The sequence below is a fragment of the Neltuma alba genome, unplaced genomic scaffold, assembly GCF_004799145.2.
Source record: "Neltuma alba isolate B1F8T4 unplaced genomic scaffold, ASM479914v2 tig00012750_pilon, whole genome shotgun sequence".
NCBI lineage: Eukaryota > Viridiplantae > Streptophyta > Magnoliopsida > Fabales > Fabaceae > Neltuma > Neltuma alba.
This window is the reverse complement of record NW_021637165.1, coordinates 12,752-35,984: the sequence shown is the minus strand read 5'-3', so window position 1 is coordinate 35,984 and position 23,233 is coordinate 12,752. Positions and strand designations below refer to the sequence as shown.

The window sequence follows — 23,233 nt, the reverse complement described above, 5'->3', positions numbered from 1 at the left end:
TAAAATAAACATTAAGCCTTTTAGAAAAAATATAAAAAAAATAAAAAATAGAAGCAATAAATGGAAGTATCTTTCCCTTACCTTGTTATTTTTTAACACATCACATATTTCATCTGCATCATTTAATCGACTACGGAATTCAGGATGTTTCATACATTCCTCACAAACTATTTGCTCAGCCATTCCTCGTATCAAATCATGCATTATAATATGGTCAACCTCACCTAACTTCACGAGAGCTTTATCTATAAGATTTTGTATTCCACTAACTGCTCTGAAACCACAAGCCTCTAGTTGAGGAATAACTTCACCTTTTTGTTCTCCCACGAAAAAGAATGCAATGTCTAATAATATTTGCTTGTCCATATTATCTAACCCATCATAACTCACCTTCAATATATTTTGAATATCCTGATGGGGATACTTTTGGAGTTTGCTAAGCTCACTTTTCCAATATGCTTCATCCCTAGAATGAAAATGGGAACCCAGAACTTCTAAAGCTAAAGGAATGCCTCCAACCAAGGCAGCTGTCAAATTTGATAGCTCTTCATATCCTTGAATAGGATGATTTTGATTGAAGGCATGCATACTGAAAAGTTCAAGTGATTCTTTTCTACTCAATTCTCTGACTTCATGTATATATTTTTCATGAATCCCTCCACTTCTAAGAACATGCTTGTCTCTACTTGTTACAATGACTCTGCTTCCCTGTCCCAAGTGAAGTTGTTGTCCAGCCAAATCTTTTAGTTGCTTTGGATTGTCTACATCATCAATTACAATTAGCACTTTTTTTTGTTTCAACCTTCTCATTGTGTGATTCATATTTATGTAATCTTTTTGATCTAATAGCTTGGAAAGAAGTTTTTGACGCAAAGAGCTTAACCCAATCTTTGTTGATTCTTCTCTCACATTTTCTAAGAAACAGTGACTTTCAAATTTAGACAAGAAGTTGTCAAATATAGCAGAAGCAAGGGTTGTTTTGCCTATCCCTCCTGGGCCCCAAATTCCGAGAACTCGAACTTCTGGTGACTCAATTTTCATTAATGATTCAACATTAGTGAAATTTTGATGAAATCCAATGAGCTGAGATCTTGGCACAATTTGAGTGTTAACTTCTAATTTTTTAAAGACATCTTCAACTATTGCATTGATGAGTTCAGATTCATCTCTAGCATGTAAAAAACAAATAAAATTATTATAGGTACTCATTATAAAAATAAGTCCACAGACATAATTAGACATAACTTCATTGTATTTCAAGTTATTTTTTGGGGGCAAACTAAGAAAAAGCTTAAAAAATTAAGACTCTATAAGATGATGTATTAAATGACAAAAAACTTACTGAAAATTTGATGAATGATAACCGGATAAGTGAGCAGTTTCTTTCAAAACAGATCTCCAATTTTCCAAATTGTCCATGTTGTCCGGGAACCTTTGCTCATGATGAGTAAATGCTTCTGCATAAGTGTGTGTTTGATGCCTGACATGTGATGGATCCACACGGTAAAATATTGGTATCACAATCTGTTGATTAGCTTTTTTACATTCCACGATTTTCACTAGCTCTTCCAAGCACCACTCTGAAGAAGCATAATTGTCGGAGAATATAACCAAAGCAATCATGGATCCTTCTATTGCATTCACAAGTGCTGACCATATTTCTTCTCCTCTCTCGAGCCTATCATCAACATAGACATCTACGTTCTTTTGACGCAATGCCCTTTTCAAATGGCTGAGAAAATCAGATCTGATGTCTGGTCCTCTAAAGCTGATAAAAACATCATGTTTGCCACAAGGAACTTGGGAAGAAGAAGCAGAAGATGCCATTGCTGGAAGGATAAAAAGCAAAGTTTCGTGAGTTGTTTATTATTTCTGATAAAGAACAAACAGAATAGCGCCTAAGGAAGAAAAATCATACTGATTAATCCCTTGGTGAGTGCGTCTAAACTCTAAAATAAAATCTTACCTTGGAAAGGTTTGAAGTCGATTAATTTGGTTAGTTCACTTGTCTTGGGAATTCGATCGGCAGAACAGAAAAATGAGTATGTGAGCATTGAGCCATCGTTTGCATTTAAGAGGCAAGGGCCAACTCAGCTCCCGGTGGAAATTTCCACGAAATAATGAAAACTTGTGTCAGTAGCCCTTTTTGACTCCAAGTCAACAGTTTTGAGATTTTTTTTATTTAAAGTATGTAGAAATGTTGACAGAATCTCAAGCCTTTATTGTCTTTTGGTCATGTCATAAATCACATGCCCCACCAAAATGGAGAGAATAATGTCTCTATTAATTTCTGTTTTCTCTTAATTTTTTAATCATTGGATTAACTTCCAATGATTGAGATTTAAAATTAAGTAAAAATATTATAATATTAATATAATAAAAATTTATCATATTAAACTACTTATATCAAATTTTAACACTTAATGGTACAAATTTGTTTATATATTTTTTATTATTTAATATTTTAATAATATCTTTATAAAATAAATCTTAACTATTAAAATTTGATCTAATGATGAAAAAATTAAGTAGAGAAAAGGTGGAGAGAAGGATTAGTAGAGACATTCCTCTTCCCACAAAAATGATTGCCCAATTACATGCTTCTTTGCCTTTTCCTTTTACGATATGTTTTCCAATCAAAGCCCCAACCGAGATAATAAATCTTTAAACAAAATGAAGATTTATTGTGGAAAATAGAAAAATTGTGACATATTTTTAATGTTTTGTTAGTTCTTAATCTACAAAATTAAAGAAAAGATTAAGTACATAGAGAAGATTTCAACGAAGCCAGAAAGTACTTCATTATGAACTTCTTTTCTGATTTTATTTTTGTTTAAAAAGTACATAGAGAAGATTTCAACAGCGAAATTTCAAAGTTGCTTCGTTTGCGCGTGAGATATCTCAAAAAGTCTGTCCCAGCTTTAATGTTGTCGTGGTCATTTCCTACTCTTCAGAATGGCCCACATACGTTATTTTCCCAATCTAAACATCAAGAGCAACGAGCGCATGGAAGACGCACTGGGCTTAAAACAAAAAGCATGATTTTAGATTAATTATTTAAATTAAAAATTTGATAATTTGATGATTTTAAGAAATCTTTTGTATTTAATTCTTTTGGAATGAACCTTATTGTAATTTTTCCTAAATTTTATATAAGTTCCCTAAATTTCATTGCACAGTTTTAGATAGTTTTTTTCGGAATAATGATTTAAACACATTTTCTTAATTTTGTTTCAAAACTTGTTCTGAAAAGTTACTCTAAGCCATAGATTTTTTTCTAAATTTATAATTTTTGTATCCATGGTAAAGAAACAATTGAAAGTAGTATTTTGCTATATCCATTTTTAAAAAAAAAAAACTAATGTAACTAATTTTTTATTTATGCAAATTAATTATATATCTTCTATATTTAAAACCAGAGAGAATAATTAATAATAATTGAGAATCAGTAATAAAATTAGTAAATTACTGACATAAGAGTGAAGTTATCTATGTGATTTACAGGCTTGTCTGCGTTCCTTTTTTTCCCTTTCATTTACAAGGAAATATTTTATACAGTAACTTTTGTTAATACAGAGAAGTAGTTGAAATCCTGAAAGTGCAAGAATAAAAATAAAATAATAATGATCTCATAAAAAAAAAAAGGATCATGTTGCGATTTTTAAAATAATTGAAATATTAAATGCTCGCATGTGATTTATAACATTTCTTATTTGCATTCATCATTTTTTTCCCTTTCATTTATGTCAAAACCTTACATACAATAAATTTGAGAGAAAATTAATTTGTAACTCTATAATTTTCAACTCACATTTTCTTTTGTTTTATCATCCACCTTTTCCCTCAGGAACCTGTTCGTCCTTGGCAAATTTTTTCTCAAGTTGAAGGAGAAGGAGTGAGGCATGTAACTAAAATACTTCTCGGTTCTTAATATAGAATTTAATTGTTAAATTAATTTTGATCCTAAATATAAGATTTATTTACCATATTTATCAATTTTTTCTAAATTACTCCCACAGATCTTCTTTAACCATAATCAAATAAGAGGAAAAAAAAAGAGGATGTTAAGGAAGATGATTATGGTATTTTAGGAAAAACATATCATATTTCTTATAATTAACTAACTTACCTAATTTCTTTAATCTAAGAAAATTAGTTAAATAGGTCTTATATTAAAGACCGGAAGAGTAATTTGAAACAATTGATTGAAAGAAAAACAATTTTAGGGACCAAATTAAAAATTGAATAAAATTATAAGGACTTATAAATTATTATTTTTTTTGTAAATTTTATGCATTTAAAAAATTTGATTTGGTTATAAAATAAAAAAGAAAATCAAAATGGTGTTCAATTTTGATTTGGTTTTCTTAATAGGGTAGTTAATTAAGTATCCTCAATTTTTAATATTCAGTTTCAATTTTAGAAAGCTATGTGATGTTGTTTGAACACATATAACTTCTTTGAAATGTGATTGGATATAAATATGTTTGAAAAAATGTTGGTTTTTTTAATAATTTTATCTTTATTATATTATAGGTACTTAGTATTGAGAGAAATGTGCTTCAAATTGTTGTCACTTTTGTAGTTTGCTTTGGTTTTATTTTATCCGTGGAATTACAGGTTAAATAAAAACTAGCAATGCAAATGTTCGCTATTTTTTAAGAAAATATATACTTATATTCGTCTGCTCTAAAATAGAACAGATAAATATGCTCTAAAATAGAACAGACAAATATGAGCCTCCACATTTATTCATTTGAAAACAGAGAAATATATAACTACAATTTCTGTCTCTTTATCAACGTCTCCTCCTAAACAGACAGAAAACTTCAAGAATAGACAAAATAATATATTTTATAGTAGTAAAAATAAAAAGATTAGTGATTATATTGATACCTTAGCCAGAACATCTCTGTGCCTATTTGGAAAACAGCACAATTAACTTTAAAAAATTTATATATTTCATTAGACAAAATTCCTGTTATATATTTATCTCATATGACTTAAAATCATTTGAAAAAATTAACCAAACAACTGCCAAAGCCAAATATTAGCTTGAAAAAGTTAATTTGGCGAGTTCGCTTATGTTGACATATTGAGTATTCACATTGTGTAGGGGGATATCTCTTGTAAGCATAAAATTTCAAAAAATAATGTTTGGTCATCAAACACTTTTTGTCTGAGAGTCAAAAATGCCTTTTTTTTTATAAAAAAAATTTCTAAAGCAATTAAAAGACTCCATTAAAGTGAATTTATGTTCATTGTGTTGGTTATTTATTTTTATCAAAGTCTTTTTGTCTAAAATCTTTAAAATCCTTCAAATACAAACCTTTTTTTTCCCCCTTCTTGTCAATGATGTGAACTCGGTGTCCAAATAAGAAATGCTTCATTGTTGTTTCTGGTTCAACGTAATTAAAAAAAAAAATTTGTCCAAATTACACAAAGGAAAAACCGAAAAAAAAAGGTAAGCAGAAATTTGACAAAATAATAGAAATATATCATTTCTAGGTCTTTTAAAGCCTGTTTGGAAGGACTTATAAGCAGCTTGTTAATCATGATTTACCAAATATGAAGTATAAATTTTGTCTCAACTTATATAAAATATGTTTATAAGTGCTTTTAAACATGATCTCAAATAATTCCTTAGAGGTCTTTGGATTAACTTTCTAATGTTTACGTAAGTTGAGACAAAAATTTTCTTGTATATATTTATTTTGTATATCATAAAATTATTTTCAAAAAATTAATCCGAGTATCCTATAGTTAAAAATACTTTAACTTTCTGGATTACAATAAAAAAGTATAATATTTGAAGTAGGATTTTTTGTGAAAACGCAGTCAAAGAAACAACAAGAGGTACTCCCTCAGGATTCTTTCTATAATATCTGAAATTTTGAATTGGTTTGATATTTTTTTTATAAGATCCTGTTTAGGATTGTTTAAATATTAAATATATTTTTATCAATTTTACCTCTAGTTAATTATTTATAAACTCCCTCAGGATTCTTTTTATAATATCTGAAATTTTGAATTGGTTTGATTTTTTTAAAATAAGATCCTGTTTAAGATTGTTTAAACATTAAATATATTTTTATCAATTTTACCTCTAATTAATTATTTATTCTCTTCTCTCATCTTTTGTCTCATATTACATTTTCTTTTATCATTTATCTCAATATTAGTATTTCTCTATCTTTTTTTCCTTATTAAATAAGGGTATGCTTGGAGAAAAATTCAATTTTTTAACATATTTATTACTTTTAACTAATTTTAAATTTTTTTATTAAATCACGTAAAAGGCGTATATAAAAATAATCAATAATTAATATAGTGAGATAACGTATAAATAATTAAGATTAAAATATAAAAAATTTATTAAAATTTGGGATATATTTTAAGCATATCCTGTAAATTGGATTAGTCCACTATCATATAGATAAAATAGAAGAGAAGTGTTAATAATTATTGAGTAAGGTTGATTCAGCATTTTAAAATATTTTTTCACGTGCATTCATCATTCTAAAATATCTTATATTTTATCTTACGCCCTAATTTTTTTTGGTGCATCTAACACCTTAAAGTATTTTTGTTTTGTGATTTTTCCTTTGAATTATTAAATTTTTTAGGAATAATTTTTCTTTTAATATATTTTTCTAGTAGCAATTTTAATATCATTGTTAAGTCCTAAAAGAATATGTTAACTGAATGTGTATCAGGTACCCTGGAGTATTTTTCAATATCTTCTAAAATGTTGAACGGGAAAAAATATTTGAGGATGATGAGTGAATTACAAAGCATTTTACATTGCAGATACATCGCATATCTAAAAAAAAAAATACTTGAAAGTGTATGATCATATTTAACATTTTATTATACTACCTCCAGTCTTAATTATAAAATCTTATTTGTAGTTATAGTCTGCAATAAGACTTATAATACACAAGTAGTATCACAATTCAATGACTAAAATTCTTCGAAGACCCAAGTCTAATCTAACAGGAACAAAATTATTTACGTTCTTTTTTACCTTACAGTTGTGCGGGAAGATTAGATGTAGCAACTTTTATCAATGTGAAATTATGGGTTGCTTCCATTACGCTGCAAACACTGATTTTTAATATAAAAATTACTTATATATTTAATTTGATCTTGAATATAATATATCAATTCATTTTGTTTTTCATATTTACCTATTTTGTCCCAAAGTAATTTTTCTAGTAATTGCAAGGATGGCATTCAGGTTTCAAAAACACTTTTATCTAAGTTGAAATAAAATTCTTTTCACTTACTTATCTTATATATCATAAAATCACTTTCAAAAAACAATTCAAATACCCCTCCATCAATAATACTTTAGAGCCCTTTTGGTACACTGAACATCTTGCAATGAAAAAGAAAAATATTATTTTTCATAGATTGCGCTCGTTTGGTTGCAAAAATTTTCCTACAATTCATTTTCGGCAGTGCCAAATTTTTCGTTATAGAAAAGGAAAAAATGATTTTTTAAATTTGATTCAAAATCTGGTGAGGAAAACGTTTTTGACCCTTAGTTACTATTTTTCATAATTTTAAAATTACAAAATGTATTTTCATGAAATTTGTTTTAGCTCTGACCTTTGATATTATTATAATATCTCACAAACTATAAACACTTTTAAAGTGAACTTTGTTTGATATAAATATAGATTCCATAAGTTTTTTTAATGATATTTGTCTAAATAATTTAATTTTGAAACATTATTGTGGTTTTTTGAAAACGTTATTTGTGAGTTTTGCTCACCATCTTGAAAAAAAAAATTCAAAATATAAAGAGTTTATAAATGGGTTTTGTGCATTAAAAACTAAACTTCAAAGTTTTTTCAATGATAAATCATTTGACCCATTTAAATTTAAAGTAACAAATATATGTAATCTAAAAATTCATATTTTAATTAAGTTTCTTTATATCCATTAGATTTATAGATTATTTGGTAACATGGTGAAATTGCATAATTTCATCCTATCAAACATAAAATTTTTATCTACTTATTTTTCATTCCAGTCTTTATCAAACATGCCATTACTCATAAATTTTTCATTTCTTTCTTTCTATTCCAACCAATTCTTTCTACTAAATGGGCCCTTAATTTTTTTGGATTACAGTAAATAGTACTCTTTTCATCTTTTTTTATAAGTAAACTTAGACTAAATCATGCAGATAAAAAATTAGTTAAAATTGATTAAAGACAATAAATATGTAAAAATTAAAATTTTTCTCTAAAATATTTTATTTATGGGGAAGAAAGTATAAGAAAGAGAATAAAAAATTTATTATAGCAAAGAGAATTATGAAAGAGAAACAATGTGTGTTGGAAAGAGATTATAATAAAATATAATTTTTAGAACACTTATTATCTAGGAAATGATGTTTTAGGGGGAAAAAATAAATATATTAACTTTTAAATAAATCTTTAATAGGGGAAAAACAGAAAATTTATTACAAAAATTTAAGAGAACTTGCTAATATTACTTATATTTATGAATAAAAAGATGATAGTAATTGTTGTTTATGAAAAGGCAACTAGGGAGTATACCATTTGAAATAGGATTTTTCATAAAGAAGTAGTGAAAAAAAAACTAGAGAGTTAATGAGAGAAAATGTAAGTTCCATCAGGCTCTTTTTTATAAGATCCTAAAAGTTTAATTGGTTTATTTTTTATAATATTTATATAGAATTGTCTAGATATTAAATGTATTTTTACTAATTTTACTTCTAATTAATTATCTATTCTCTATTTTTTCTTACATTACCTTTTCTTTTATCATTTATCTTCATACTAGTATTTAGTTCCATTTTTTCTCTTATTAAATAAGGACATATTTAAGAAAAAGTTTGTTATGAATATAATAATATCTTTGTAGATGTCCTTATATCTCCCATTATATCCAATATCTCCTATAATCTTTAATATCTCACATTATCTCTATATCCCATAATTATTTCTTATTATTATGTAATCTGTAGATTTTCTCAAACATGTAAAGCTATGCCCATAAATAGAGGCTATATATCATGTATTTCACACTCTTGAATGGAATGATAAATACTCTCTCTTGTTGATCCTCTCTTCCTCTTTATTATTCTTCATTATTTCTTTTTTATTTATAACATATTATCAGCATGAAACTCTAATTAAGATATGTATGATATACCTTTCAATCCCAATATAATTTTAGATCATCATTTCTATGATTTTTCTATAGTATCTTTTGCTCTATTCAAATAAAAATATCTCAAGCATCACATATATAGTGTTTCGGAGTATCCGTATCCCTATTCAATTTAAATTGGTCTGGTCTTTTTTGTCATATCCTACGAGTAAGGGTTATATGAACATTAAATGAGTTTTTACTAATTTTGTCTATAATTAATTTTTTATTCTATTCTCTTTCATGTTTTATCTCATAACTAATATTTCTTCCTCTTATTTGCTCCCTCATTAAATAAGGACATACCTAAAAAAAATAAAAGCTTACGGTTATTAAAAAAAAAAAGCTTAATTTTCACATATTTATTATTTATAACTAATTTTAACTGTTTTTTCAAGCACATAATTTAATTAACAAGATATTATTAAAAAGATAGGAGGAAGTAATGATCATGTTAATACCTTGGTGAGAGTGTCTAAGTACCTATTGGAGACAAAATATTATTTATTAGTAAAGTCACTTGAAAAAAAATTAATCGAAACACCTTTTCAAATCAAATATCAGCCTGAAAAGAATAAGTTAATTTTGCAAATTTGTTCGCGTAGACTATTTGAGTATTCACATTGTGTCGGTGGACACTTATTATTTAGATGAACCATAAATTTTCAAGAAATAATAAAAAAGTGTGGTCATCAAACCTTTTCACTTTTTCTTTTCTAAGTTTCCATTGTCAGAAGCGATAGAAAGTTTTATTCATATTGTTTGTCGATTTTCAATAAAGTAATTAAAAGCGCTTTCACATTGCGTCGGCTTTCTTTTTCTTTTTCATCGGAATCTTTTTTTCTGAAGTCTTGAAAATCCTTTAAATATAAGCCTTTCTTTTTGTTAACCACATTAATTGTAGAAGGACAACCAAACTATAATGGACAAAACATCATTAATCATGAAGCAACAGGCTTATCATAACAATTTACAGTGACAACTTTTGTTCGTGGCTCTTTTTGATTATAAGTAAACAAAGCTTTTTTTTTGTTGGGTTTTTATTGTAAAAAATTAGAAAATTTCAGGAAGCCGTGAAAGTTCTTCGGGTATGATTTTTTTTCTTCCTTGTTTTGCTTCTGATTTATAGTATGTAGATATTTTTTGTACCGACCCAAAAGAAAGTACTTAGAAACTTATATGGAAGTTATTTTTTTCCTGTTTAAAGTATAATTTTTTATTAATATATTAACATTTGAGAATTTTTTTAGGATTTAAACTTTTAATGTCAATATTTCTTTTAATCTATGTTATTAATGTTAGAGAATTGAGAAAAATGCTTTATAAAATTAAAAGATTAAACTGAAACCTAATATAAAGTTAAAATATAAAAAAAATCAAAATGATGTTGAATGTAAAAAATTATAATTATCATATTAATACCTTAGTGGGAATATCCAAAATCAAGTTTTAGCTTTGGCTGATATTATAATTCTAGCAATGTGTTGACTATTTTTTTTTTTTAAACCATGAGAGAACATTTTCGGTTTTCAATGCTTCACGAAGCTGCAGTGAAAGTTACTTCCTGAAAAATGAAAACACTTTTTGACTCCAAGTCATAAAAATTTTCTTTTGATTTTATTTTCAGAAGTTTTATTCATCTTCAAAGATTCTTTACTGTCATCAAATACATTAATTATATTTACTAAAACAATTTCAAAAAATAATAAATAAGTAAAATATATTTTTTATTTTTATAAAATACACTTATTCATAGGAGAGGGTGAGCGAATGAGAGAGAAAATGAACAGAAAAAATGTGAGAGATGATTAATGCAGTATTATATTTTTCTATTTCCATTTATGTAATAGAAAGAGAATATTTTTCTTGGTCAGAACTTCTAATTGTCTATTTTGAAAACAACACAATTAATTTAAAATTTTTTATGTATTTTATCAAACAAAACTCTTCTTATATATTTATCTTATATGATCTAAAATCATTTGAAAAAAATTAACCAAACAATTGCCAAAACAAAATATCAGCCTGAAAAAATTAATTTGACGAATTTGTTTATATTGACATGTTGGGGACATCTCTTATTTAAGGTAAGCATATATTTTCACGAAGCACTGAAATTTTGAGGCCAAGCCATAAAGAAAGTACTCATCCATTTTTTCGCTCCGCCGCCCCTCCCAGCTTTTTACTATTCTTTTCCTCTTCATTTTTACCTAACAATCATTATCATGTTATATTATATTACTGTTATAACTTTTTATTTTTCTAAACACTACACAAGATTTTGTCATATTGTTAAACTATTTTACTTTTTCCGTTTCGGTAATTTTTTAAATTAAAAAGTATCATCTTCAATATGCGCTTTCGACGGGAACCGTGATGAGAAGTTTATCAAATGGGCTCGCAGGCCTCATTCACAATAGCCCAGCCCAACGTTGGTATGCAGCCCAATGTAGTTACTGTCAAGTTGGCTTATATGCGCGGGCCTGCGTCTGTGTGGACCGTGAACATACCGATACGTTTTCAAGAACTTCTTATTATTACTATTATTATCTCTGGTATTAAGATCTGTTTAATTTTAGTTTTAAATATAAATTTTAATTCACTTTATTTCTTATATTTATATATTTTTTTCAAGATAATTCTTCTAATAATAATAATAATTCTAACTAATATACTTAATTAGCAAGAATATTTTAAAAAAAATAACACCTAAAATATGAGAACAGTTAGAACAAACAAATACCAATTATAGTTGGATCTAGTGACGCAGTGAACTAGGGTTTGAATTCTCGTTAAAAAAAATACCCACATTTAGTACTCGATAGTACCTTGAATAGGATTGTCTCTAATAAAAAGATACCTATATTTAAAAAAAAGAAAGACAAATATAAAGGCCCATATTTGTATATTTGAAAACAGGCGAACATATAACTATTATTTACGTTTTTTATATCAACGTCTTCTCCTAAACGGACAAAAAAAAAAGGTTTCAAAAGTAGACGAAAATAACGTTTTATAGTAATAAAATTTAAAAGAGAAGTGATTATATTAATGCCTCGGCCACAACGTTTTTGTACCTATTTGGAAAACAACACAATTAATTTAAAACAAAATTATATATTTTATTAGACAAAAGTTTTCTTATATATTTATCTTGTATGAATGAAAATCATTTAAAAAATTAACCAAACAATTGCCAAAACCAAATATTACTTTGAAAAAGTTAATTTGGCGAATTCGCTTGTATTAACGTGTTGAGCATTCACATTATTTCAGGGGACACCTCTTGTTTAAAATGAGCATAAATTTTCACGCAATAATGAAAAATGTACGGTCATCAAACACTTTGCGACTCCGAGACGTCAAAGGCGCCTTTTTCTATAATTGCCTCAAGTAACTAAAAGATCCTATAAAAAAAAAAATTGTCCAAATTAAACAAAGGCAAAAAGGTAAGCAAAAATTCTAACAAAATAATGAAAATATGTCGTTACTAGGTTTTTTACGGCCTCTTTAAAAATAATTTATAAGTAATTTTTAATTATAATTTATAAATACCACTCTAACAAACAAAAAAACACATACGCAATTCATAACAAATAGGCATTATTTTTGTTAAAAATATCATTACTAAACATGTGCAATGAAACAATTCTTACAATTATTATAAAAATTACTCAAGAAAAAAATAGATAAATAAAATAAATTAAGATATTATATTTAAATTGAAATATGAAGCAGCCCATAATTTCAATTTTCAAGCTGGTAAGCTTCAAGCTTTGAAAGCAAGCAACTCAGCATGCCGTCACCAATTTCGATAACTGTTGAAATTTTTTTTTTTATCTCCAATTTATTTATTGATATTCAATAATATTATTATCATGTAAGTTTAAAGGAAAAATTGCAAGAAGGTCCCACTCAAGAGAATTAAAAACAAAAAGTTCTTTAAAACTATCAAATTATTAAAGTTTCAAAGGATCTTATTATAAAAGAATTCATTTGTTTAATCACCAAATTATCCTTTTTTTTTAAAGTTTGTATTGACAATTAAAAAGGCAGTCATTGACAATTTAAGGTGTAAGGATTGATCGTTATTGCGGTAGGTATTGACAACTCATACATTTTATTTTGTGATATGCTGAGAAAATGTGTTGTCAATACCTGCCGTGATAGTTGTCAATTTTTATATTTTAAGTTGTTAATGACTGCTCTTTCAGTTATCAATGCAAACTTAAAAAAAAGGCAAATTGATAATTTAACAAATAAAATTTATTGCAATGAGGTCCCTTGAGATTTTAAAATAATTTGATTATTTTAAGGTACTTTTTTGTATTTAATTCTCTTGGATGAGACCTTATTGTAATTTTTTCAAGTTTAAAAAGCATTTTTATTTAAAAATATATATATTCTTTCATTAAGGGAAATATGGTGAGATTGGATACTTTTCTCACCCATTTCATCCAATCAAATATTACATCAACCCTTTTTTTTTCCAATCCTTACCAAACATATTATCACTAAAAAGAATTTCATTTCATTCTTTTTATTCCTATCAATTCTTTCTAACAAATGAGCCCGTAATTTTTTTGGATTATGGTAAATAATAATCCCTCCCTCTGTCTTTTATAAGCAACCTTAGACTAAATCACATAAAATAAAAAATAATTAAAATTGGTTAAATACAGTAAATATTTAAGAATTGGAAGTTTTTCTACAAAATACTGTTATTTGTGGAAGAGAAAGTACAAGAAAAAAAGTAAGAAAATTATTATAATAAAAAAATTATGAAAAAGAGTGGTGAAGAGAGATTATGATAAAATATAATTTTCAGAACATTTATTATCTAGGAAATGATGTTTTAAAAAAAATAAATATATTAGCTATTAAAATAAATCTTTAACGAGGGCAAAATAAAAAGTTTATTACAAAATTTAGGATAACTTGCTAATATTAGTTATATTTAAGAATAAAGAGATGAAGATGACTGGTGCTTATAAAAAAATGATGGTAGTACACTATTTGAAGCAGAATTTTTTATGAAAAAACAGTGAAAGAAACTAGAAAGAGTTAGTAAAAGAAAAAGTAAGTGAAATATACAACAAGTACTCGCTGAGGCTCCGCTTACGTCTTGCGTGCGCGGCCGACCACAATAGCGTGCATCCTACTCTATGCTGTTCCAAGTTCCACGCGGCCCATCCATTCTATCTAGAATGTGCTGATTAGGGATGCAAATAGGTCATTCAGTCTGTTAGGGTCCTGTGACCTGACCTGACCTAATCTATTTAGATATTAGATTAAACTCAGGCTTGTAAAAAGACCTGTTTACTTTATCAGGTTAGGCTCAAGCCTGATAATAAGCCTGTTAGGCCTGTCAGGCAGCTTGGGCCTGTTATCTTTTTTTTTTAGGTTAAAATTATAAATTAATAGGAGAGAATCTGCTATTCTGATTAGTTAATTGAGAAAACTCCATCCACATAAACGTGATATCTAGAGCCTATTGCATGCTTCATTTCTTCTTATTATAATAGTTACTTGATTAATTTAAATAAATAAATAAATAAATTAGAATAACTGTAACATTTTTTTTAAAACAACCATGTGTAACAAAAGGATCAAATATCATTTTGTTAGTAAATTAGTTTGAATAAATGATAAATTTAAAATATAAAAGGGATTAAGGATGTTTCATATTTTAAACTAGATCTAGTCATCAACTAATTTTTATACTAGAGATGGGATGGAGTTATATTTTTATATCAGAGTGAAATTATGTTTTCTAATAATTTTTCATATTAGATTTTTTTTGGGCATAAGGGGACATGTTTTACAAATCGTGTCAATTTGATAATTTCTTTTTTTTTTGTTTGTATTTTAGATCAATTAGGTTGAATTATTGTAATTTTAAATTGATTTATGTGTGTTTAAAATTTATTAACAGGCGACAGGCCTCTTAACAGATCACAGGCCAGGCTCAAGCCGATTTTAAAAGGCCTTTCACAGTCCCCAGGCCAGGCCTGTTAAGGGTGAGGCCTGGCCTAGCCTGTTTCCACCCCTAATGCTGATATGCTGTTTTTGTCTAAACATTAAACATGTTTTCACTAATTTTATTTTTAATTAATTATCTATTTTCTCATTTATTTTTTATACTATATTTTTTATCATTTATCTCAATATTAATATTGGCTCTCTTATTTTTCCTCTCATTAAATGAGAGCATTATTTGAAAAAGGTTCAAAACACATTTATTATTTTTAATTAATTTTAACTATTTTCTCTTAAACAGTATGACTTGATTGAAAGTTTTCACTAATTTTATTTTTAATTAATTATCTATTTTCTCATTATTTTTTTATACTATATTTTTTATCATTTATCTCAATATTAATTTGGCTCTCTTATTTTTTTCCTCTTATTAAATGAGAGCATTATTTGAAAAAAGTTCAAAACACATTTATTATTTTTAATTAATTTTAACTATTTTCTCTTAAACAGTATGACTTGATTGAAAGGATCTTATAATAATCAATGATTAATATAGTGAGATAATATAAATAATTAATATTAAAATATAAAAATTTATTAAATTTTGTACATATTTTAAGTGTATCCCATAAACTGGATAAGGCCACTATTTTATAGATAGAATAGAATAGAGGCGTTAATAATTACTAAAAATATTTATGATATTTTAAGGTTTATCTAATGTCTTTGAAATATTTTTTTCGTGTACATTCAAGTATCCTAAAATATTTTGTGCTTAATCCATCGCCTTGATGTTTTTTTTTTTTGAGTGTATCAAACACCTTAAAGCATTTTATATTGTAATTTTATTCTTAAAGTATTAAATTTTTTGGAAATAATTTTAAAAATATTTTTCTAAGAGCAATTTTAATACTATTGTTAACTCTTCAAAGAGTATGTCAAGTGAACGTGCATCAAGTATTCTGTGGGTGCAACTTGAAAAATATTTGATGATGATAGATGAATCACAAAAATTTTTATCACAGTATGGATGTATTTAAAAAAAATTATTTGAAAGTATTAGGTGAACTACATAAGCTTCTAAAATATGGACACCTAAAGGAATAGTTCAGAATATAAAATCAAATTTAATATTTTTTATGTCTCACAATCCAATAACTAGAATTCTTCGAAGACACAAGTTTAATCCGACAGGGACAAAATTAATGACTCAGGAACAAAGTTGTCCATGTGACTTATATTTCTTATGCGGAAAGATTATATGTAGCAACTTTTATCAATGTGGAAAATTTTATTTTCTCTGCCAATATAAATAATCTTATTGCCAATATGTTGGTTATAATAAGCTCTATGGCGAGAAGTGCGAATATCCAAGGAGCCCTTCACAAGCATTTGCATCCAGAGCAAAGGAGTGAGCGCCGTCCGCCTTGACGTTGGTTTCCTTTTCACACATTGCATGTTCTAATTTATGGGGTTTTAAATATATTATTATATCTTTGAATGTTTATACGATGATAAATTTATTCTTGGTGGGTCCTATTTTCACCCGGTCAAAAAAAATGAATTTTTTTTAAAATAAAAATTCTAGTAGGTACACAATTGACAGTAAAAATGGTCTATTTTGACCCGATCTAAAAAACTTTTTTTTCCTAGTAGTGTAATTAATTTAAATAAAAAATAAGGTATAGCACAAATATTTACCCATACTTGTTACTATTCGTATTTGTGCCACACTGGAATGGGGACTAGGTCCTAATCCTCTAAGAATAGACTAAATATAGCCCCTATATTGATCTTAATGGCAAGATAAAAGCCTAATGGCATAGACTCCAATGGATAATCATCCCACTGAAAATATCTTAACCTATCAGGACAATAGTCAAGATTCGAAGGAAGCTCTATACATGCCTTAATTTTGGACCGCTCTGTAGAGTAAAAAACTTTGAGGATTTTCAAAATTTTCATCTTTGAGAAGGCATATGCTCTCAATTTTAAATGCTTGATTTGAGACACATCCAATATAATGCCTTCAATTTCATTAGCTTCCTGAACAAAATAAAATAAAAATTATTTTTTAAAATATCAAATATAAAAATAGAACAAATAAATTGATGTATCTTTCCCTTACCTTGTTACTTTTTAATACATCACATATTTCATCTACATCTTTTAATCAGCTACGCCTTTCAGGATGTATCATATATTCTGCATGGACTCTTTGCGTAGCTATTTCTCACATCAAATCATGTATTATGATATAGCTATAACAATTGGACATTATGAGAGCCTTATTGATAAGATTTTATATTGCACTAACTGATTTGAAACCACAAGCCTCTAGTACATAAGCAATTTCATCTTTTGGTTTTCCCAAGGAAAAAAATGCAATGTCTAAACTATTTCCTTGTCCATAGGATCCAATCCATCACAACTCACCTTCAATATATCTTGAATTTGCTGATGGGGATGCTTTTGGAGTTTGCTAAGCTCACTTTCCCAGTATTCTTTATCTCTAGAATGAAAATGGGAACCCAAAACTTCTAAAACTAAAGGAATGCCTTTAGCCAAGGCCACTATCAAATTTGATAGCTGTTCATATTCCTTGATGGGATGATTTTGATTGAAGGCATGGATACTGAAAAGTTCAAGTGATTCTTCCAAACTTAATTTATTGACTTCATGTATGCATTTTTCATGAATCCCTCCACTTCTAAGAACATGCTTGTCTCTACTTGTTGCAATGACCCTGCTGCCTTGTCCTAAGTAAAGTTGTTGTCCTGCCAGATCCTTTAGTTGCTTTGGATTATCCACATCATCAAGTACAATTAAGACTTTTTTTTGTTTCAGCCCCTTCTCATCACGTGATTCATATTTATGTGATCTTTTTGATCTAATAGCTCAGAAAGAAGTTTTTGAAGCAAAGAATTCAAACCACCAATCTTTGTTGATTCTTCTCTCACGTTTTCTAAGAAACAATGACTTTCAAATTTAGACAAGAATTTGTCAAATATGGCACGAGCAAGAGTTGTTTTCCCTATCCCTCCTGGGCCCCAAATTCCAAGGATTCGACCTTATGGCAACTCAATTTCCATTAATGATTCAACACTAATGAAATTTTGATGAAATCCAACAAGCTGAGATCTTGGCACAATTGGACTCTTATCTTCCAATTTTTTTAAGACGCCTTCAACTATTGCATTGATGAGTTCAGATTCATTTCTGGCATATAAAAATCAAATAAAATTATGCTAGTAATGCATTATAGAAGTAATTAATGCTAGACGTAATTTTTATATGACGTTACTATATTTAAATTGTTTTGAACAAACTGAGAAAAAGCTTAAGAAATTAAGAATAATAAAAATAAACTTACTGAAAATTTGATGAATGGTAGCCAGATAAGTCCGCGGTTTTTGTCAAGACAGATCTCCAAATTTCCAAATTACCCACTTTATCCTTGGACTTCTGTTCATGATGAGTAAATGCATCCTCATAAGTGCATTTTTGATGCCTAACATCTGAAGGATCTACATGATAGAAAACTGGTATCACAATCTGTTGCTTAGCTTCCTTACATTCCATGATTTTGACAAGCTCTTCTAAGCACCACTTTGAAGAAGCATAATCTTTTGAGAATATAACCAATGCAATCATGGATCCTTCTATTGCTTCTACAAGTGCCCATGATATTTCTTCTCCTCTTTCAAGCCTATCATCGACATAAATATCTATGTTCTTTTGATGCAACTCTTTTTTCAAATGGCTGAGAAAACCAGATCTAACGTCTGATCCTCTAAAACTGATGAAAACTTCATACTTTCGACATGGAGCTTCGGGAGAACAAGCATAAGCAAAAGCAGCCATTGCTTGGAGACAAAAAAAAAAAAACTATGTTTTGTAAGCTGTTGATTATTTGTTAGAAAGAACAAAAGAATAGCGTTTAGGTTGCTAGAGAATGAGGAAGAAAGGCCATATTAATACCTGGTCGGAGATGCTAAATCAAATCTGAGGTTGAAGAGTTGAAGTTGATTTGGTGAGTTGGCTTACCCTGGGAATTCAATCGGCACACCAGAAAAAATAAGTCCGTCAGTATTGAGTGCATTTAAGATTTTAACAGTCAAAGTAGGCCGAAATTTCCGCGAAATAGTGAGAACTTTGGTCAGCAGTTCTTTTTGACTCCAAGTCAACAACGCTTTTTTTTTTTTCCTTTAAAACTTTGAAATTTCCAGGAAGCAAGGAATGTTCTTCCGGTATGATTTTCTTGCCTTATTTTGTTTCGGATTTATAGCATGCAGAAACTTCTAAGGAAGTTAGTTTTTTTTCCCCTGTTTAAAGTACAACTTTTATCAATATGCCAGAATTTAAGAATTTTTTTTAATATTTAAAATTTTAATGTGAATATTTCTTTTAATACATGCTGTTAATGTTATAGAACTGCAAAAAATTCTATGAAAATAATAATAATCATATTAATACCTTCGTGGGAGTGTCCAAAATCAAATCTTAGCTTAGGTTGAAATTATAATTTGGCGATGTGTTTGGTATTCACATCGTGTGGGTGAACATTTGTGGCTTAAAATTTTGTAAGCATAAATTTCTTGGAAATATGAAGTTCAGCCATTGACTCTTCTTGAATTCAAGTAAAAAACACAACATTATTTTTTGGGTTTTTATTGTCTAAATTAGTCAAAAATTTTCAGGAAGTCGATGTCAAAGGAAAAATACTTCCTTTTTGTATCTGGTTTAAATTAATTAAAAATTTCCCGTACCAAGTAAAAAGAAAAAAAGTTAGTAAAAAAAATGTGTGTAAAAAGTGCCTTTTGTAAGAAACACCGCAATTAATTAAAAAAAATTATGTACTTTTTTTTGAGCAAAAAAAAAATCATGTACTTTATAAGACAAAACTCCTATTATGTTATATTAGAAAGTTTCAGGAAGCCAGGATCGTTCTTCTGGTATGATTTTTATTTCCTTGTTTTGTTTCTGATTTTATTTTAATTTTTTTTGGTTTAAAGTGCGTAGAAATTTCAATGTTCCTTCGTTTACGAGTGGGACAGATATCTCCAAAAGTTTGTCCCAGTTTTTATCTGGTTTAAATTAATTAAAAATTTGCTGTTCCAAGTGGGAAAAAAACAGTGAGTAGAAATTAATTAAAAATTTCAGGAAGTCTATGTCCAACGAAAAAAAGCTTCTTTTCTTTATCTGGTTTAAATTAATTAAAATTTCCTGTACCAAGCCAAAAAAAAAAAAACAGTGAGTAGAAATTTCCCCGATGTAATGAAATTCTGTCTTTATTAACTCTTTTTGACCTATGAAAAAACATACCTTTTTACTTTCTTTCTTTTTTTTTGGTTTAAGGTCTTTCACGAAGCTGCTGTGGAAATTGCTTAGTGAAAACACTTTTTTTTTCCCTTCAATAAAGAAAAATACTTTTTGACTCCAAGTCTAAAATATTTTATTTTGGTTTTACTTTAAAAATTTTTATTTATCTTCAAGAATTCTTTACTGTTATCCAATACCTTAATTATGTTTATCAAAAATTTTTTAAAGACAATAAACACATATAAAACATTTTATTTTTAGAAAATATACTTATTTATGGGGGGACAGTGAATGAATGAGAGAGAAAGTGAATAGAAAAAATGTGAAAAATAATTAATGTGGTAATAGTAACATATAATTAATGAGGAACAAGATATAAAAAATTGGTTAAAATTTCAAACACACTTTAATAATGTATCTTATAAATAGGATCAAGATTCAAGACACCCTAAAAGTTGTATCTTATAAATAGAATGAGACGGAGAAGTTAATAAATGTTGAGAATATTATTATATCTCACAATTCAATAACTAAGTTTTTGGCCTAAACTTCCACCAAATAATAATGGAAAATTTTCGAGTCCACCAACGCCTTCTTTTTAATATTGTTTAAAGAATAAGAATTTTCGACGAAGCCATGAAAGTTCTTTTTTTTAAGAATTTTCGTTTGAAGTACGCAGAAATTTTTTAAAATGACTGCACAATCACATGCTTTCTTACCCATTCATTTTCTACAACGGTTCGTGCATATTAATACAATGCAAATAATTAAAATGATTACTTTGATATAATCAACGCATTTTCTAATAAATAATTAATTTAAATTAATTATTTGTCTCCTATTTTTGAAATCAGAAAAATTAATTAATAAGTACGGAAAATCAGTAATAAAATTCTTGACAAAGGAGTGAAGTTTCTATCTGATTTACGGGATTGTCTGTGTTCTTCTTCTTCTTCTTTTTTTTAACCTTTTATTTACGTGGAAATATTTTATGTAGTAGCTTTGTTAATATAAAGAATCTAATTAAAATTCTAAAAGTATAAAAATAAAAATATTGTGCGTGTTGTTATTTTTTAAAATAATTGAAATATTAAATGCTCGTAAGTGGAAGATGGCAAGTTCAATCTACTATAAAAAGGTGCATGTGATGATTTATAACATTTTTTATTTGCATCTATATTTTTTCCTTTTCATTTACATCAAAACTTTATATCCGATAATTTTTAGAGAAAATTAATTTATAATTCCCTAAAATTTCCAACTAACCTTTTCCCTTGTTTCATAATCCACCTTTTCTTTGTATCGTAAAATTACTTGAAGAAATTAATCCAACACCCGAAAAAAAAAAATCAAATATTAGCTTGATAAGACTAAAGCTAATTTGGCGGACTTCGTTTATGTTGATTTGTCGAGTATTCCCACTCTGTTGGTAGATATCTCTAGTTTAAAATGCGCATAAATTCTCACGAAATAATAAAAAAGTTTGGTCATCAAACTCTTTTTGACTACACGTTAAAAGCGCTTTCTTTTTTTTGAGTTTTTTAATTATCTAAAGTAATCAAAAGTTTGCACCAATGGACTTTATTCACATTGGGTCGGTTTTCTAATTTTCGTTAAAATCCTTTGTCTAAAATCTTAAAAATATTTCGATGGCAAAAAAAAAAATAAAATCCTTCAAATACAAACTTTTATTTTCTTCTTTGTCATTGTTGTTTCTGATTGTACGTAATCAAGAAATTTTGTACATATGCAAAAAAAGGAAAAAGAAAAAGAAACGGTAAGCAGAAATTTCAACAAAACAATGAAAATATATCTTAATTACAGTCTTACATGAACAGGATATTATTGAAAGCAGGATTTTTTACGAAGATGCAGTGAAGAGTATTGGAGAATAAGATAATGACAGAAAAAGTGAGTAAAAACACACAAAAAAAGTACTCCTCCGGTCCTAATTATAAGACCCAATTGACTTATTTGAAGAGATTAAGGAAGTAAGTTAAGTTGGTTATTTATAATAAATAAGTGTTGTCATTCCTAAAATATCCTTGCTAATTAAGTATATTGGCTAAAACTATCATTATTAGAAGGATTATCTTGGAAAAAAATGCATAAATATAAGAGACAAAATGGATTGGGGTCTTATAATTAGGACCAAATAAAAAGTCAATGGGGTCTTATAATAAGGACCGGAGAAGTATATAAGAAGTAATTACTAATTAATATAGCAATGTAACTTATAAATTATTAAGATTAAAATAGGAAAAATGAACAAAAAAATACTCATTGAAATTGAAAAAGACAAAAAGATCATCCAAATAAGTAAAATGACCAGATGGGCATGAGATATGGATTTGGGATTCGTAAGTTTTGGTGGAATGACTAAAATGCCCCTGAAGTAAAAAGAAACAAGTAGACGAGGGTTTTTACATACTGACATATTGACTAAAGCAGGTTGCAAAACTTGTTATGCAAGTAGTCATTTTCATTTTGCAAGTTGTTTTCGTTACATGTTTAGTAAAATTATGTGCAAAAGGATTAAAAAGGTTGCAGATAAATAAGTTATAAATCTCCGGACACAAACGGTAAATTTCATTATGTAAGGATTCATTCCTATTACTTTCTTGTAAAATTGTCTGCAAATGGCTTAAAACAAGTTGCAAAACTTATTACATAAATAGTCACTTTCATTTCGCAAGTTACTATTCCTATTACATATTTAGTAAAATTGTGTACAAAATGATTT

General features: G+C 27.5%; 2 protein-coding genes across 2 annotated transcripts; both read right to left on the bottom strand.

Annotated features, from left to right (window-relative positions):
• Positions 1 to 265: 265 nt before the first annotated feature.
• On the bottom strand, positions 266 to 1,827 carry LOC114730644 (TMV resistance protein N). Its single transcript, XM_028917756.1, has 3 exons — positions 1,343 to 1,827; positions 391 to 1,168; positions 266 to 274 (listed from the first exon to the last, which is right to left on the bottom strand). The coding sequence occupies exons 1-3, from the start codon at positions 1,825 to 1,827 to the stop codon at positions 266 to 268; spliced, it is 1,272 nt and encodes a 423-aa protein (XP_028773589.1).
• Positions 1,828 to 18,027: 16,200 nt separating this feature from the next.
• LOC114730647 (TMV resistance protein N-like) lies at positions 18,028 to 19,217 on the bottom strand. Its single transcript, XM_028917758.1, has 3 exons — positions 19,150 to 19,217; positions 18,542 to 19,034; positions 18,028 to 18,387 (listed from the first exon to the last, which is right to left on the bottom strand). The coding sequence occupies exons 2-3, from the start codon at positions 19,030 to 19,032 to the stop codon at positions 18,240 to 18,242; spliced, it is 639 nt and encodes a 212-aa protein (XP_028773591.1). The 5' UTR covers positions 19,033 to 19,034; positions 19,150 to 19,217; the 3' UTR covers positions 18,028 to 18,239.
• Positions 19,218 to 23,233: the final 4,016 nt, after the last annotated feature.

Coding starts and splice junctions, on each gene's coding strand:
- LOC114730644 (XM_028917756.1), bottom strand. CDS start 1,827: ATGGCATCTTCTGCTTCTTCTTCCCAAGTTCCTTGTGGCAAACATGAT. Junction 1,169..1,342: donor TATCATTCATCAAATTTTCA/GTAAGTTTTTTG, acceptor TTTACATGCTAG/AGATGAATCTGAACTCATCA.
- LOC114730647 (XM_028917758.1), bottom strand. CDS start 19,032: ATGGCTGCTTTTGCTTATGCTTGTTCTCCCGAAGCTCCATGTCGAAAG. Junction 18,388..18,541: donor TACCATTCATCAAATTTTCA/GTAAGTTTATTT, acceptor TTTATATGCCAG/AAATGAATCTGAACTCATCA.